The sequence below is a fragment of the Camellia sinensis genome, chromosome 13 (genome assembly GCF_055761805.1).
Source record: "Camellia sinensis isolate YWXY chromosome 13, ASM5576180v1, whole genome shotgun sequence".
NCBI lineage: Eukaryota > Viridiplantae > Streptophyta > Magnoliopsida > Ericales > Theaceae > Camellia > Camellia sinensis.
Window position 1 is genome coordinate 8,785,326 of NC_138973.1, and position 18,636 is coordinate 8,803,961.

General features: G+C 38.1%; 1 protein-coding gene and 1 long non-coding RNA gene across 2 annotated transcripts; one reads left to right on the top strand and one right to left on the bottom strand.

Moving 5' to 3' along the window:
• Positions 1 to 3,320: 3,320 nt before the first annotated feature.
• LOC145805199 (uncharacterized) lies at positions 3,321 to 4,178 on the top strand. Its single transcript, XM_082900259.1, has one exon. It carries the CDS (start codon positions 3,321 to 3,323, stop codon positions 4,176 to 4,178), a length of 858 nt encoding a protein of 285 aa, XP_082756385.1.
• Positions 4,179 to 10,763: 6,585 nt separating this feature from the next.
• On the bottom strand, positions 10,764 to 12,363 carry LOC145805931 (uncharacterized). Its single transcript, XR_014348242.1, has 3 exons — positions 12,226 to 12,363; positions 11,262 to 11,313; positions 10,764 to 11,117 (listed from the first exon to the last, which is right to left on the bottom strand). It is a non-coding gene; the product is annotated as an uncharacterized LOC145805931 (long non-coding RNA).
• Positions 12,364 to 18,636: the final 6,273 nt, after the last annotated feature.

An 18,636-nucleotide genomic window follows, 5' to 3' on the forward strand; every position in this document is an offset into this window, starting at 1 on the left:
ACTTTTCTCGAAAACAATCATTTTAATCAACGCCATAAGCGATTCATCTTTTCTTTTTCCTTTTATTAACCCCCATTCCCAATCTTTCATAGCATTAATAATTACTTAGGAAATAGTTTCACTAAGCCCATTACTTTCTCCCATTTCCCATACATACAACAGATGTACCTTTTCAAAACATATTTTCAAAGTATTCGATCCTCTTCACACTTTCCAAAAGACAAAAATGACGTTTTGGTTTTTTCCCTATACAATCATATCTATACATGCATACCTTATATAAAAGGGAGATAACAATTCATCAACATGTATAAAATCAACTAATGAGGCAACTCGGCCCTCCAAATTGTAATCAACCAAATCCATAATATCCTCGGATACAATGGAACAACAACAACAAAACTTTGCTCTACCAGCTATGTGCGTAGTAAACCAAAGACACACCTCTCACAACGACCTGCCAGTTTACCAGGCGCTAGCTGGAAGGGTATGGTGCCTTCGATTCTCAGCGTAGTCAGTTCTCCAGGCACTAGCTGGAAGGTCACGGTACCTCTGATTTTGAGCGCAAGGTATAACACCACCAACCAAAATACAGCAGGGCATAACCAACATGCATAACACATATACATAAACCATCAAGATACAAGCAATGTGTTAAAGTATATGAACACATAATTAATTTCCCCCGAGCAGGTATACATATATAATGTATCTCAGCATTTCATCACATACAATGCTCAATCAACAGTGGTGTAATGCATCCACGACAATCCAACACAACCATGTCATCCTCCACCGATGACCAAGGACAAAACCTCTAGATGGAAGTATTTAGTACATCTATTAAAGACTCAATTATTATGAGGCCACAAACTCAACAACAACACTAACAAGGTAGTTAAAGATATAACCCCCACATGTGTGTATTTAACACTCAAGAAACAACAATCCAATTTTCATACTTATATCAAAGATACTTTTCTCATTTCACAAAACAAATTCCATTTCCTTTTGTTTTCACAAAACCAACTCCATCCCTTTTGTTTCCACAACACCAATTCCATTCCTTTTGTTTTACAAAACCAATTCCGTTGATAATAAAGCCATAACTCACATTAGTCCACTACATTCATTTCAAAACCATTCCAAAGCCAAAGTTAACCCCTTAGGCACTAACACCTTCACCCAACTCACATTAACAATAGAGATTTACAACATGGGTTAACTACCCTCCATTTTAATTTACCAAATCAAAATATAATTTAGGACTTTTTCTTCTTTCAACTACAACAAGCTAATTTACACTCCAATTAGCCCAAAACAACCATCAATAATAAAATAACTATTTTCAAACAACCAACCCTAGGTTCCTTCTCATGGATATGATTTTCATGCAATACAAAACTACCACATGTCTATCTATAGACGAAGTATTGAAAAAGAACAAGGAAATCCCTACCTCAAACGTAGAAGCTCAAATGGAGAAGGAAGAAAAACCCAAAAGTCGACGGAAGAGAAACCAAGCTTTGCTCCGATCACAATGAAGCCCTCGACAAACTCTACACTTTATCTCAAAGGAACAAGGTGAGTAGAGGTCTTCAAACAAGTAGATCTAAGGATCTTTGAGTAAAAAGTACCTTTTGAGAGAGAGAGAAGGTGTTTCACGGTTTGAAGAGAGGAAAGGGAAGAAAAAGTGAGAGAAATGGTCAAGTGAGAACCTTTATATAGTACTAGGTCAAAAATAAATATAAGCCCCAAAGTCAACTCAAAATATTTAGTCAAAATATCCCCAAAAAGGTAGGTCCAAACCGTGAGAAAAATCTGGAAAAAAGTCACAGGTGTCGACCCTTCACAACACAGGTGTCGACACCTAAGAAGAAATCTGGAACACTAAGTGAGACTGCACTGCAGGTGTCGACCCTTCCCTAGGCTGGTGTCGACACCATGATGCAGTGGGCAATTTCAGAACAAGGGTCGACCCTTCCACAGATTGGTGTCGACCCTTGCGGCCAACCAAGAATAGAAGGTGTCGACACCACCAAGGCTGGTGTCGACACCAAAATGCAGTGAACAAATTCAGGACAAGGGTCGACCCTTCCCAGCTTTGGTGTCGACCCTTATGGCAAACAAAAAAGAAGGTGTCGACACCACCAAGACCGGTGTCGACCCCAGAACATGATTTTCAAGTTTCCATATAACTTTTCAACGCGAACAAGCGTGAACGAGCAATCCCAACATGTTTAAATAAATTTTCACTCATCGAAAACCAAGGTACAACAACACCAAAGATTCCCAAAACATGATATATGATTCAAATACACTTCCCAAAAGTTTTAAAAGTACCCAAGTGCTACAGGTTGCAGCATACTACTGACACTGAGTCTACAGAAGGTAATAAGGCTGATGAGAGTAACAGTGCATAGAGTGAAACTGAATTTTTGGCTGATGAAGAGAGAACTGATAGTAATGATTCTCAGGACTTGGACTATATAGTTAGTGAAGAATATAGTGATACTGAAACTTCTGAGGATAGTGCAAAGGAAAATGATGACCAAAGTTGGATGTATGAAGACCTGGGGGGTCCAAATGATGATATTTTTTATGAAACCTCACACAGAAAAACTAAAGGACCACCACCACCTAAAGTCAATATACCAGATGATGTTGGTTGGTATTCAGATGTTGATGATGATGATGATGATGATGAAGAATTGATTAGCCTGAAAGGATCATCAGATGAGGGAGATGATGCTGGATACCCAGAATACAAAGAAGGGATGATGAAGGATCCCAAACTTGTAGTTGGAATGAAATTTCCCAGTCCCCAAGTTTTTTGAGAGTATTTGAGGGAGTTTAATGTGGTGCATGGTTATGATACAAGGTACATCAGAAATAAGAGTGCTAGGATCACTGCTGTTTGTAGGCATGGGTGTAGTTGGAGGATACATGTCTCTCCATTTGGGAGAACTATAACCTTTCAGATCAAAACTCTAGAAGGGAAACACACATGTGGGAGGCATTATAGTAACAAACAAGCCAACTCTAAGTATTTGAGGAAGAAGTTTGTAGATGAGGTGAGAGATGACCCCTCCATTAACATTGCCTCTTTCAAGAAAAAAATTAGAAGATGGATAATAGTAGATGCAAGTAGGTTTCAAATATATAGGGCATAGAGAAAGGCAAGGGAGATAATTGCAGGGGATTTGGCAGAGCAATATCACAGGATTAGGGATTATGCAACTACGGTTATTAGGAAAAATCCAACCTCACACATTTCAATAACAACTAATCCTGAAAAGATAGAGCCTACATTTGAAAGAATGTATTTCAGGCTTGGTGCACAAAAATATGGATTTCTAGCAGGGTGTAAACCAATAATAGGACTAGATGGTTGTCATTTGAAAGGGATTTTTGGAGGGCAGCTACTCAGTGTTATTGGGAGAGATGGAAATGACAACATGTATCCTATTGCAGTGGCTTTGGTTGAGATAGAATGTAAAGCCTCTTGGTTTTGGTTTTGGTTTCTTGAGGAATTGATGAGTGATATTGGGAGTGTTGAGGAGATGGGGTGGACATTTATATCAGATAGACAGGGGTTGGTGGAAACATTTACAGAGTTATACCCTACTGCAAATCATAGATACTGCCTGAGACATGTGTATAGTAACTTCAAGACAAAATACAATGGTTATGTGTTGAAAGACCTGTTCCGGAAAGCTGCATCAACTGGAAATGTGCATGAATTCAATTATTGGATAAAGAAGATTGAAGAAGCTGATCCTAAGACTGGAAATAGGAAGACAGCTGTGGAGTGGTTAAGAGAGACTGACCCTGCTTTGTGGGCAAGGTCACATTTTTCTCCAAAGAGCAAGCGTGACATCCTTGTCAACAATTTAAGTGGGTCATTCAATTCTTACATCCTAGAAGCTAGAGAGCTACCAATAATCTCCATGTTTGAATGGATCAAAAGGAAATTGATACAAAGGATTCAAGTTAAAAAGGCTGAAATGGCAAAATATAGCAGTGAGATTTGTTCCAATATTCATGACAAACTTGAGAAGTTGAAGGTAAAATCAAGGAACTGCTTTGCAACTTGGTGTGGACAATTGGAATTTGAAGTTGATCATTTTCAGAGGAGGTACATAGTGGACCTAAGTACTAGGACATGCAAGAGATGAGATTTGTCTAGTTTGCCTTGTAGTCATGCCATCAGCGCCATTCAAATCAGTCATGAGCAGTTAGAAGCCTATGTGCATGAGTATTACAGCAAGTCTAGGTACATGGATACTTATATTCATGATACACCCAGTTCCAGATATGCATGAGTATGAGGAAGGTGGCCAGAAATTGAATCCACCAGAAGCAAAGAAATTAGCAGGCAGACCAAAGAAGTTAAGAAACAGACAAGCAAATGAGGCAAGAAATACACACAAGGCATCAAGGAAGAACATCAATGTGACATGTGCTAAGTGTTTGCAGAAGGGGCACAATCAGAAGTCATGCACGAACAAGCTGCATCCTGAGTCCAAAATGGTGAAGGTTAGTATATACTTATGCATTCATTTATTATACACATGTTGTTATTTGTTTGTTACAGCAGAGATGTACTAGTGGGCAATCATTTCAAGCTGCATTAACTCCTACTCCTACTCCAACAATAAACATCCCATCAAATGAGGTAACCAACTTTTAATGTTGACTTGTAACTTCAAGTAAAAAACTAACAGTAGTTTGCCCAATTTGTTCCTGACTGGAAATTTTTTGGCCTCAGATGTCCAGTAACAGCCAAACTAGAAGAGGAGGCCAAGCAGCATCTTAGCCACCAATGAGTACTGCTTCTATTGGACTGAAGATGAGGAGTATTAGGTCATCCACTCAGGTAACTCACTTGTTTATATAACCAACTTTTTTGTTTTGTAACTTTTCAGTCTATTAATGGAAAATGTTATTGCAGCCCAAAAAACTACTAACCCATGGTGGAAAGGCATCAAGTGGTCTTGGCAAAGGACCTAAAATCACAGTTGGTGGGAGGAGTAGAGGACCAATTAATGCATCTACATCTGCAGTCAATGTTGAAAGAACTAGAGTGAATGCTAATGTCAAAGGGCATGCTATTTCAATAACTTCTGCACAAAGCAAGGAGACTGGATAAAAAACTGGCAACTGGGTCAAAGTAGACTATAGAATTACCTATTATTATTTATGTTTTTGTAATGAAACAATACCGTGGGATGTGTTGTGTTTGTATTTAAGCTAAGGAAAGATAGACACACATTTAGAGTTACGATTTTTGTATTTAGAGTTATGGTTTTTGAGAATGGTTTTCAAATGCAGCATACTTTTGTAAATGGATTGGTATTGAATAGCATTGTCGATCTCAATTTTTTTGGTCATTTTTGTTCCATTGTCAATCTCAGTTTTTGTATTTAGAGTTATGGTTTTTGTTCCATTACTTCTGAAAATGGATTGGTATTTAGGCCTATTGTCTTGCAAATCAACTCAGTAGGGTTACCATTGCTTCAAGTATAAAGTCAGTTTGTTTGTGTTGGAAATGTTGGTTGTATATTTTGCATTGGAATGCAGTAAAAAAAAATTAAGAATTTGTTGATTTTTTTTTCCAATTAAACTCAGCAGGGTTTGTGTTGGTATAATTTTCAATGCATTTCCATGTTGCAGTAAAAAACATACAAAACTCACAAATTTCATAAACATAATTTCATTGCTTTCAAACATACATCAAGTACATAAAGCACCTTACAAATTCTTACAAATTCATTTCATACTGAACATTAACATGGTGAAAATGAAGCACACAAGCAAAACCACCATAGATGTCTTCATAATCATGGTCAGTGCCTCCATCTTCATCTCCAGCTTCATCAGTCTTGCATTAAACTGCACACCTTCCTCAACTCTTGGCTTCTCATCATCAATCTCATCTCTTCCATAAATGGTAGCATATCCAACTGGGTTGCACCAAGACCAGAAATCACAACTACCCAAACCCGCATTTTCACAAACATAGTACAACCTACCTTTTGAAGGCTTCTCGGACTCCACGATTCTAATGGCTATTTTTCTTCCACAACGACATTTCTTGCTTATGAACCTCAACATTTGTCCTTCTCCACCTCCAATGCTTGAAGATGACATTTTTGCTGGGTAGTCTAGCCTGCAACTCAACATACAAAGCATATTCTTGGGTAAGGTTTTATGTTTAACCCTAGGGGCATTTTGGTCTTTTCATTGTGAGGGAACATCATCAGTTCATGCCCACTTGCACCACGCTCGCGTGCACTGCACAGCCGGTTAGAATACACAGAAAAGCTAACGGTGCACATTAGTCCATCAACCACAGGGAGGTTATGTGGTGATATTCGAAAGTCAAGGGATAATCCGCACATGGCCTAAACCATAGGAAGGTAAAGTGAAGTTTGTCCAAAAAGTTAAAACAGAGAAGTGAGAAAAAGATAAGAAAGAAACAAATCACCAGAACTACGAAAAAACTTCAAGACAAGTATTAAAATTTTATCCAATAATAAGCATAAAAATTTTATATATGATGCAACGACAACAATGCATTCAGGAAAGTCAAAACTCTCACCAAACCACTTCAAGAAATGAAAGCAGGTAAAAATTCGAATGAAACATAAATAGCATGAAAGAAAAGGACCAAACTATCTTCATTGCATTGCAGGCGTTCCAAACTCAACAAAGTCTGAAATGCGAATATGCCTCTCTTGCCCAATGTAAACAAAACAAATCAAATGCATCTAATAAATAAAAGAAAATGAAATCATATGCCACAGTTATCACCACCAATAGAAATTTGTGGTATCACATATCTGGCCAATCTAAAAGCTTTTGTAGATACTGTCCTACACCAGAGTCAGCAGCACCAGCACCAGTACCAGTACCAGAAATTTGTGTTTCACAAAGCTACGTCATAGAGTACACTAACCAGAACAGGTTTCATCCAAACAATTATACTACCATCTCTACAAATATTCTTCCCATGCTAACCACCAACACCATATCTAGAAAGGAATACTTAAAAATAAAATAAAAAAGCAGACTAACTAGATAGGTTTGCTTCAAAAAATTTCACCTTCCTTATTTCCAGTCCTGCGACATGAGAGGACATGGAGCTTCTAGAAGCAAAACAAAACTATCGACAACCAAATTACAACCACCTAATATTCTAGGACAAAAGTGAGTATTACATGCAACTTACCTATTTTATCCTGTTTTAAAACAAAGTTACCAACTATTTTATAAAATTAATGAGCAACGTGAAAACTAGTCAACATTTCTAAAACTATAGCAACTGCACAGCAAACCCTTAACTAAGTAGTTTTTGTTCAGCTACATCAATCTATTCTGTGTCATTTTCATAACTAGGGTCCATTTCAATCATATCTCAAGAGATTACATCACATAAACTTGTTATATTCAGTAACCCAAGAACACTGAAAACATAAATTTCATGAAAAAGGTGAAAAATATAAAGTGTTAAGCCTTAAGGTACAAAGAAGTAACAATATGCAAATGAAATCTTAATACTTTTGTCTTACAATGCAAAAGGAAAACCAAAATGAAAATGTCCATCTACTGGTTCCCTAACCCATAAACAGAAAGAAAACATACAAATTTACGCACCAGATCACTACGTAGGCAAAAAATTGTAAACCTCCAAAGCTCATACAGATTCTTCTCATAGAGACGAAAATTTCACGGAATGTAAATAGGAGAAAGAACAATAGCTTGAGACATAAATTCTTCCCCCAATCTAACTAGAAGAAGATTTCTCAACAATATATTACAGCGTAAAACAAACTACACATAACATCAGCCAACCATTTTTTTGGGGATAAATAAAATACAATATTATCAATCGAAAAGCATCAAGATGATGCTAACAAATGCAGAGGAAAAGAATCAACACAAAAAATCCACCCTAAACATGAAGAGTATCTATAAAGTCCACAAACGAAAACAAATCCCTAGACACTTTCCGAAACCCAACTATACAAAATCATCAAAAGCCTATTCTTCATATGAGCCACAGGTTCATCCACCCCCCCAAAAAATCGATCGATTTCGATTATGCTCCAGCCAATAACATCAGCCAAATTAATATCAAAAGGAAAAAAATATTTTCAATTAATGCCCATTGATTTATCATGCCAGATGTGACTTCACTATATTTATGTGACACTCACACAGATTGAATATTTTTCCTTTTTTGCCAGCAGAAAATAACCTTCAAAATTTTGTTCCAAAAAAGTTGCCGGACTATAACATTAGCTAGGTTCTCCATAACATTGAGGGTAAATTACACTCACCTCACTTGAAGTTTGGGAAAAATACAATTAGCCCCTTAAGGGAGGTCAATGTAATTGTATCAAAAGTATGGGATTAGTTGTATTTTACCTAAACCTCAGGGGAGGTGAGTTTAATTCACCTTAACATTTAACATAGTTTCTCCAGTGGTACAAAGTTGGTTGCATGTCTTCTTCCTTAATACACTAAGGCCATGTTTGTTTGGGTGGACATGAGTTTGGGATTGGACTAATAGTCCAATAAAATTATTAATCCGATATTTGGTTAAACAATTGAAGTACGGACTAATTATTTTAAACTTGAGTATTAGCTAAGACAGGATACATAATCCAACGGATTCGTAGTCCTAGGACTATTAGTCATGAGAATGCTAATCCAGTCCGCCCAAACAAACATGACCTAAGGGCATTTGGAGAAGTTGTCTCCACATCTGGATTTTACAAACTTGAAATTCACAAGTCATACGTACCCAAGCAAGCATTATAAAAGTTTAAACCATTTATGAGCACATGAATTTACACTCTACAAATCAATCGAACAAATGCAATCTGGCGCTTTTACATTAATTTCCTTGTATTTTATTTGTATACAATACAATAGAATAGAATAAACCATAACACAAATACCCAACTAAATTCTCAAAAAACACATGAAGCAAAATTACAGCAGACAATCCTAGAACCATCTCCCCTTCTAGAATAAATGATCTCACAATCAAGCAACATTGCACCTACAAGCATGTTGATGATAAAATCATGGTTGTCACCAACCACTTAGAACAAATATATTCCAATTTTATCCATGTTTGTCACTTATTGGCGCTTTTACATTAAAATTCACCTGTTGCCAATTGTCTTTCTTGGAACTATACTACACTGACAGTGAGTCCCCGCCAAATGAGCATTTTTTTAGATTTCCTATTTTTCTTTCAGTAAACAATGTAGTAAATGCAAAAATAATAACAATATATTTAAAGTTCAATTTAGCCAAAAAAATTCCTTTCCAGGTTTATTTCTTCTAAATTACTAATAAAGATAGGGTTTCGGTTAGTGAAAAATGAAGGTATATTCTAAAATTTTAAGAGCAATGAAGGCATGTTACCTACCTAACCCATTATGAAATTCATATAATTACTTAAGTTCTTGGGGGACGACATGGTGGCAAGCAATCATTGAAAAAAAATTAGAACCTAAACTTTCCGTCTTTGGTTATTATCAACATAATTTGAAAGACCCAACAATGAACTAATTGCATTTATGGTATTGATGAAGTATGAAAATAGAGCAAAATATAATAGCCAATTCGTGATCAAATACAAACTTAATACCCACTGTCAAGCGCCAAAATAACTCCCAATGCACAACTTAGCCCCAACCAATATCGATGTAAATCATGATAATACATAATCAAAAAATAAATTAGTTGCGATTAAAAACATGCAACACATGTCCCAACCCAAAGTTAGGATTCACATTAAGATCCAATTCCCCTTCCCCCACCCCCCACCCCCCAAAAAAAAAAAAAAACTTCCTTCAATGCTTATCAACAACACCTCTCAGTAAACTAAAAAATCGCTACCCATTGTGGCAGCAAACTGAAAAATTGCTGAATAACAAGGCAGCAACCACCTGCCTGCAAGCAAATGACGTTTTCAATCACTCAGTTTTCAAGTCCTTGGCGATGAAAACCACTCACTATCAACTGGAGGTCATAAATTGAGGACTTACAATCTCTTCTCGATCACATCCCTACCAAATGCTCCTCTCTCCTCATTTTTAGCGAAACTAGTCTCCACTAATGCTCTTGTCCCAAGCCTCCGATAAGGTGTCCATATGTCATTAAAGAACAAAAATGAGAATCTCAAATTATAGTTTCCCTATATCATTACCAAGCATTGCCGATGAATAGACATAAATCTTCATCATTTTATTTTCCATCTTCATGCCATCTCTCTCCACCCCTATCAACTTCAAATATATCTTGTATTACAAAAACTCAATTATTGATAGATCCTGGGTTTCAAAAAGGAGAAGACAATACATATTGCTTTGATCTTCAAAATCAGCTTCTTTTTTTCCCCTTTGATTTGAATGTCCTTTTATGATTAGGAAACATTGACTTGAATTTAAGTAGATATATGCATGATGATCAACCGGTTCATATCAGAATTTGTTATGTTAAGAACTAGTTATAAGAATTGGTTGTGAACCGCACAAACCCAAAAAACAAAAGGTTACCCAGCAGGCTCTAAAGGTACACGTCTGAACCTGATTAATAATCTATACCTGAATTATCAGTAAGCTCAAACAAGACGCTAAAAAATATCTTAAAGTCAGATTAATCATTTTGCAATTGGCATTGACATGAAATACAAAGGCTATTTTTCATCAGAAAATAGCATATGTGGAAAAATAAGAAAATGGCAAAAGTTGCATCCAGATTTCTGACTTCACTAACATCCATCCAGCTATTAAATTTCAGTTATTTGGCTTTGGAATATCTCAAGTTCAAATAATAATGCGACATCTTCTGAACTAAAAAATTTACAATCAACAAAAAGCAACACATACATGTCAGAGGAAGGATCAGGACTTTGGCATTCAGCTGCTTGTTCGTGCCAACAAAATATATCATCCTTAATACAGAACATAGGGAAAAAGTATAAGAACCAAATATGAATCAGCCCATTACCCACCCCATCTGACACCACTGATTAACTCCCCTCTTTCATTTCTAAGATTTAATATCTCCTCATCACCATCTGTATATGAGACCTGTTCAAGAACGGAAAGAACAACTAATTAGGAACAATAAACTCCACATGAATAACATTGGCATATAAAGCATAGCACATGCAGGTAAAACCTACATAGTAATCATGCACAAGATTGGAACCTAGTATATACAAGCAAACTAACCTTATGTTTCTTTTTTACAGGATCAAAACCATCAATAACACCTTCATAAAACCTGCAAGTAACAAAGGAATTATAAACAATGCAAGTCCATCTTGACATGTTAATGAGATAACTACACCGAAATATAGTGATGCAGCCATAGGTTTTCAAAACATGAATTACAATAATTCAAATAGAGAACCTCGTAAATTAAGCCCAAACTCCCAAACGCAGCAGGTGTAATATCTCAAACAGATAACAAACCAGCAGTACAAAATAATACAGCCAAGCTCAGATATTTTGAGAGCAACCAATTAACAAAACTAAATTCAACTATCATTAAGTAACAATCAACAATTACAAATAATAGAGTTTGAATTCAAACAAAGGGAGAATAAGTGACTGGAAAGGGAAGAAACCAGCAATTGTAGAGGGGGGGGATAGATGTCAGCAACAGCAACAGTAGGAGAGAAGAAAAGGGAGGGTAGCAACAATAACAAAGGTGAAGGAGAATAAAAACAGGAAAAAAAGACAGACAGCAGTGGAGGAGAAAAGTGAGACGAGAAACACCAGTAGCAGAGGAGGACAGAAGATCAAAAGACAACGGGATTAGCAGCTGAAATATGGCTTTGAGTTTATTGGCATGACTGGTTCAAACCATGTCCACGCAACAAACCACACAATGACCTGCGCTTTGCTCAAAAAATACAAATAACAACACGGAGCTACCGCAACTCAACTGAAATGCAATGCAATCCCAATATAATATAAGAGAAATTCTTCAACAGTGTCTGATAATTTGCAAAGAAAAAAACTGTATCGAAAAAATGGAACATTACAGGGTTTTCAATACAAAATAAACATAACATGAACAAAGGTAACAAATGATACAAACAGATTCATGAGGTAAATCAATCCAAATTCACAGGGTACACCAACAAAAGGATTACAACTCACAACTTTCTCGAAATCAGAGATAACTTACAAAATGATTCCATGGAAGCAACACAAAATGCCTTATTATGAGTTGGAGCTATCTAGCCTTTTTCATTCAGCAGCCACAGGGCAAGCACTGGCTGGACAATTAACCAATTCATTGGGTAGGCTTTCCTCTCACTCCTAATCTTAACCAGAGGAATCATGAAATGGTGCTTAAAAATAAGCATTTGGCATGTAAGAATCAACTAGGATCCATAGGTTCAATTTGTTGGCATGTTCCGGTCTAGGTTTTCCGACCAAACAAGAGAAGCTTTCTGAACCCTTTTGTAGCTTTTGGAGAATTTTCATCACTATTCATTTTATCATTTGGGGTGTTGTAGACATTTCTACAACAGAAATTTCACAATCTATTGAAACCAAGAAAATTTTGCAATTTCAAGTTAATAAACAATTAATGAATCTAGCAAAGAAAAAATTGAATGAACCAACATAGCATGCTATGTTAATTGTAATTTATATATATTTATCTGTCAATTGATTTTGTAGTTCCTTTCTTCTTCATAGAAGAAACAAATCAAGAACAAACTCAGCCACATGATGATATGCAGAGATCAGATAATTATATATAGTACTCCATGTTCTGTTTCAACCAAGTTTCTGAACCAACCAACATAGAAAAAATCGAAAAGAGCAAATATTGGAAAAGGATGTCTGAGTGCAGAAAAAGCTACAGTCAATGTCAAATATTTATTTTAATAAAACACTGTTGTGGTTCATCAAGCACACTAATTATTCCCACATAAAGTGCTACTACTATGGGAGAAATACAATGCTCCCGGTACAACCCCTTTGTTTGGTACTTACTGGACAAGGAATCACTTGGGTTTGCAAGGTAGTCGAGACAAGTGTAAATCTCAAACAATTGCACATGCGTGTTGTTAAGAGCTTAGCATGAAATGTAAATGCTATTTCCCACTCCAGTGAACTGAGTAAGAGCATTTTCGAAATCAAGCTTTGTATATGATACATCAGAGTGCAGTACTATGTTGGCATTGCTTAGGATGCTAAGCAAGTCAATCCTATTTCTTTTCTGGACAAACAACAAATCCCGTGTTTTGTCCCACTGATTCTGCCAAAGCAGTGAATCTCTTTTGCCAATAATAATGCTCGGCCATGCCCTAGCCAAAGGAACCGCTAAGGCCCTTGTCTACTGTTAGATTTGCATAAAAAAAAAGAAAAGAAAGAGAGGAAGAAAAGAGAGAGCATTGTTGTTGCTGCTGTATATTATTTCACACCACTAAACATATTAGAGTTACACATACTTATAATAAAAGACTAAAGGAACAAAAGACATAACTACCCTTATACACTAATACTTAACACTCCCCCTCAAGTTGGTGTAAAGATATCTCTCATACCCAACTTGTAACAAATAGGATGGAAAACCTTACTACTAAGACCCTTAGTAAAGACATCAGTCAATTGATCTGCAGACTTCACAAAAGGCATACATATGCAACCCTTATTCAATTTCTCCTTGATAAAATGTCTGTCGATCTCAATATGCTTTGTTCTATCATGCTGAACAGGATTGTGAGCAATACTAATGACAGCTTTATTGTCACAGTACAGTGTCAATGGTTCACTACAAACAAACCCAATATCATTCAACAAGGACTGGAGCCACATCAATTCACATGTATCATGCGCCACAGCCCTGTATTCTGCCTCTGCACTAGATCTGGACACCACTGTTTGTTTCTTACTACGCCATGTGACTAAATTTTCCCCCACAAAGGCACAGTAACCGGAGGTAGATTGCCTGTCATCTATAGAACCAGCCCAATCAGCATCTGTGAATGCCTCCAATCTCAAGTGACCATGATTGGAAAATAAAATCCCTTTTTCATGAGTAGATTTAAGATACCTCAAAATACGATACACTGCATCCAAATGAAGGGCACGAGGCTCATGCATAAATTGACTCACTATCCCAACCGCATAGGCAATATCTGGACGAGTGTGGAATAAATATATAAGTCTTCCCACAAGTCGCTAGTACCTTTCCTTCTCCACAAGATCACCAACACCACTACAAAGATGGTGATTAGCCTCAATTGGTGAATCAGCAAGTCGGCAGCCTAACATGCCAGTTTCCTTAAGAAGATCTAGAATATACTTCCGCTGAGAAAGAAATATGCCTTTGTCAAATCTAGCAACTTCAATCCCAAGAAAGTACCGCAACAAACCAAGGTCTTTGATCTCAAATTCCTTGGCCAATAGCATCTTAAGATGTGTCACTTCTTCCTCATCATTACCTGTCACAACTATGTCATCCACATATACTATAAGCACAGTTACCTTATTTACGTGACGGTTGACAAACATTATGTGATCTGCATTGCTTTGCTTATACCCGAACCTCAACATAGCCTTTAGGAATCTGTCAAACCGAGCTCGAGGAGACTGTTTCAAACCATATAATGCCTTTTCAACCTACAAACTTTCCCACCTGTAGACTGAGATGAGAATCCTGGTGGTATATCCATATATACCTCCTCCTCCAAATCACCATGGAGATATGTATTCTTCACGTCTAACTGCTGTAAAGGCCATCCCAAATTAGCTACACATGAGAGAATAGCTCGAATGGAATTCATCTTTGCCACAGGAGCAAAGGTTTCTTGGTAATCAATTCCATATGTCTGAGTAAATTCCTTGGCCACTAATCGCGCTTTGTACCGTTCAATTGTTCCATCTGCTTTCTGCTTGATGGTGAACACCCACTTACACCCTACAGGCTTTTTTCCACTAGGAAGAGAAACCAACTCCCAAGTGTTATTCTTGCTTAAAGCTTGCATCTCTTCTACCATAGCTACTTTCCACTTAGGATCATTGATAGCTTCTGTTCAACCCTGGGGAATACATGCAAAAGACAAAGACGAAACAAAAACACGATATGTAGAAGACAATGAATCATATGACACAAATTTAGAAATGGGGTGTTGAGTACAAGCCCTAACCCCCTTTCTAAGAGCAATAGGAAGACTCGAATCATTGACAACAGGACTCTCAACTACAGGTAGAGGGATAGACTGAGATGCATTACCTGGAACTGGTATGAGGGATGATGATGGGTTTGGTGGCACAAGGGATGCTTGCTCTTTCGGACGCCGAGAATAAGTATTAAGATCAACCCTGTCCAAATGACCACTAATGTCAGGCTCCACATCAAGAGAACTATTAGGCTCTCCCTCACCACAAATAATAGTCCGCTAACTAGGAAAGAAAAAAGACAACTCGTGTTGATAGGCCATCTCCTCATCCGCAATCTCATCCATACCACTACTACTCTCCCCCGGAGGAGATGGCGGAGGAGAAGGAAAGAAGGACACAGATTCACGGAAAGTGACATCCATACTTACATACACTTTGCGAGTGTGAGGATCATAGCATTTGTAACCCTTCTGAGTAGCAGAATAACCAATAAAGACACAACGCACAGCCTTAGGATCGAGCTTCCCACAAGTACGAGGTTGCAAATGAACAAAACAGACACACCCAAACACCCGAGGAGGAAGAGAAGAGGTGGGATATGCGACAGGAAGCAGTTGAAGAGGAATCTGGAATTGAAGGACACTAGAAGGCATACGGTTGATAAGGTAAACAGCGGTAAGAACAGCATCACCCCCAAAATGACTTAGGAACATTCATGGTAAACAAGAGAGAGCGAGCAACTTCAAGAAGGTGGCCATTCTTGCATTCGGCAATCCCATTCTGTTGAGGAGTACCAATACGACTAGTCTGATAAAGAATGCCATACTCCTCTAGGTATGCCCGAAAAACTCCATCAACATATTCAGTCCCATTATCACTACGAAGAATTTTGATTTGAGCATTAAAAAGATTGGTCACCATTTTATGAAAAGTTTGGAAACAAGAAAAAACTTCACTCTTAGTTCAAAGCAAGTAAATCCAAGTCACACAGGAAAAACAATTAATAAATGTAACAAACCATCAATACCCAGAAGTAGAAACCACAAGGGAAGGGCCTCACACATCGGTATGAATAAGAATAAAAGGAAAAGTACTTCTTTTCTTAATTAAAGGGTAACAAGTATATTAAGATTGTAGTATTATTGATTGATCTATATTGATATCTATTACAATGATTTATGATTCCTATATATAGAAGAGGGTGAGTGTGTAGTAGGTAAGGAGTAGGTGAAGTGGAGGTGGTAGTGGTGTAGTGGGTTAGGTTTAGTGGAGTAGGTGAGGTGGTAGTGGTGTAGTGGGTTAGGTTTAGTGGAGTAGGTTTAAGTGGGTGAAGTAGGTGGAGAGTAGGTGAATTTTAACAGCCCCCCGCAAACTCAAGGGGGATAGGAACTAACCAACTTGAGTTTGGAGAGAGTAACAAAACAAGAAAATACATAAAAATAAAAGAGGATAGGAGACACTGTATGGTGGTGTCAGACCGATGGTGAAGACACTGTATGGTGGTGTCATAACGTTGTAGAGGACACTGTATGGTAGTGTCATAACGTTGTAGAGGACACTGTATGGGGGTGTCATAACGTTGTAGAGGACACTGTATGGGGGTGTCATAACGTTGTAGAGGACACTGTATGGTGGTGTCATAACGGTGTAGAGGACACTGGATGGCGGTGTCAGACCGATGTAGAAGACAGTTTATGGGGTCATGTCGGACCGTTGTAGTAGACAATGTGGTGACAGTTTACAGAGTCTTGCTGGACCCTTGTAGAAACTAACCGGAATCAATGTCGGGACAGTTTATAGTCTTGTCGGACCCATAAAGGAGCTAACCGGAATCAATGTCGGGACAGTTTACAGAGTCTTGTCGGACCCCTGAAGGAGCTAACCGGAATCAGTGTCGGGACAGTTTACAGAGTCTTGTCGGACCCTTAAAAAGTCGCACCCTCAAAAGGTGTGCCCAATCTTTCAAAAGGCGTGCCATCAAAAGGCGTGCCATCAAAAGGCGTGCCCAATCCATAAAAAGACGTGCCATCAAAAGGCGTGCCAAGTTGTCGGCGAGCGCCGAGCGGCTCATGATGCGCGTGTCTGCCTCTTCGTCAAGGTCTTTATAAATCGAAGCGGAGGCTAAGGCTGAGGCAGAAAACCCGCTAAAAAAACTCTGAAAAAAACTCTTCGTGTTGCTGAGAGAGATAGTTCCTTTTGCTGAGAGAGTGTCTCTAAGAGCTGCAAATCTTGAAACACTCTGTAATACTCGGTTGCCCAGAAAATGGCCTCTTCGTCCCGTAGTCTGCTCACTCTCTTTCCAGACATCAATGAGTCAACAAGAGAGAGAACTGGTGCCGTGGCCAGTGAACCTCAACCAAACACCTCTGTGTTTGCTCCGTTGAACTTTCCGATGCGGTCGGTGGAGCAAAAAATGGCGGTGCAAACTGATATTGAGGCCAATCAGTATACTTTGAAGTCATGTGTGGAAACCATGACTGCGGTCACAAACTTGTCGCACCGGCTGCAGAGCAGGACAAATGAGGTGCAGCAGTTAAACGCCCAATTGGCTCTGCTCCAACGCATGTATAAGGATGTGCGAGCAGAGATAAGTGTGCTAAAGGCGGAAAATAAGGAGCTGAAGCGGAAGGCCACCGTGATGTTCCGATTTGGAGGGCCGCCATATGCTGCAGTGGAGGAGCAGGGAGTAGTGATCATGCCCAGTGGAGTGGGAAACACGGAGGCAACACCGGCAAGGGCCGCCCAGGACGGAGGCAAGAAGAAAAGACCGGCGGCAGAGTAGAGAAGAAAAAATTCGGCCTTAGGATGTGGTTGTTTTGGTTTTTTTTTTTTTTGTGTGTGTAAAAGTATGATCGGGGTTGATCCCTGAAATGAATAAAGCAAGTGTGTTTGGCAAACGCGAATGGTAGGTGTGGTAATGCAGAAAAATCAACTGGAAGGATTTTTTTTTTTGTTTTTTTTTTTTTTTTTTTTTTTTGTTTTGAAAATAACAATAATAATAATAATAATAATAATATATGGGTAGAATAAAAAAGAGAGATATAGATATAAAATAAAGAAAGTGGGGTAGTGAAGACATAATTATCATGATCAAAATAGGATGAGGGGGTAAAATAAAATAAAAGAAAATGATGATAGGTGTGCAAACTGTCGGTGGCTTTGCAAAAGAGGGATTAAAACAAATATAAAAAAAAATAATAATAATAATAGTGGAATGGGGAACAGGAGTGCATGGATTATGTGATATAATAATAATAGTAATAAAAAAATAAAAAGTTAGACCATCAATGAGAGAAACAGGGTGTGTGTGTAGGAATCACATATATGCCTCTGTGGGAGTTCTGTGGAAGCCGAGGATTGTGAAGCGAGGTGTGTGGCCTCCTCTGCAGATCTCGGCGAAGGTGGGTGGAGTCTTGGAGTGAAGGAGCTGGAAGATGAGGCAACGGCGTCCGACGCAGAG

Excerpts from the sequence above, each read along its gene's own strand:
- LOC145805199 (XM_082900259.1), top strand. The coding sequence starts at position 3,321 with ATGTATTTCAGGCTTGGTGCACAAAAATATGGATTTCTAGCAGGGTGT.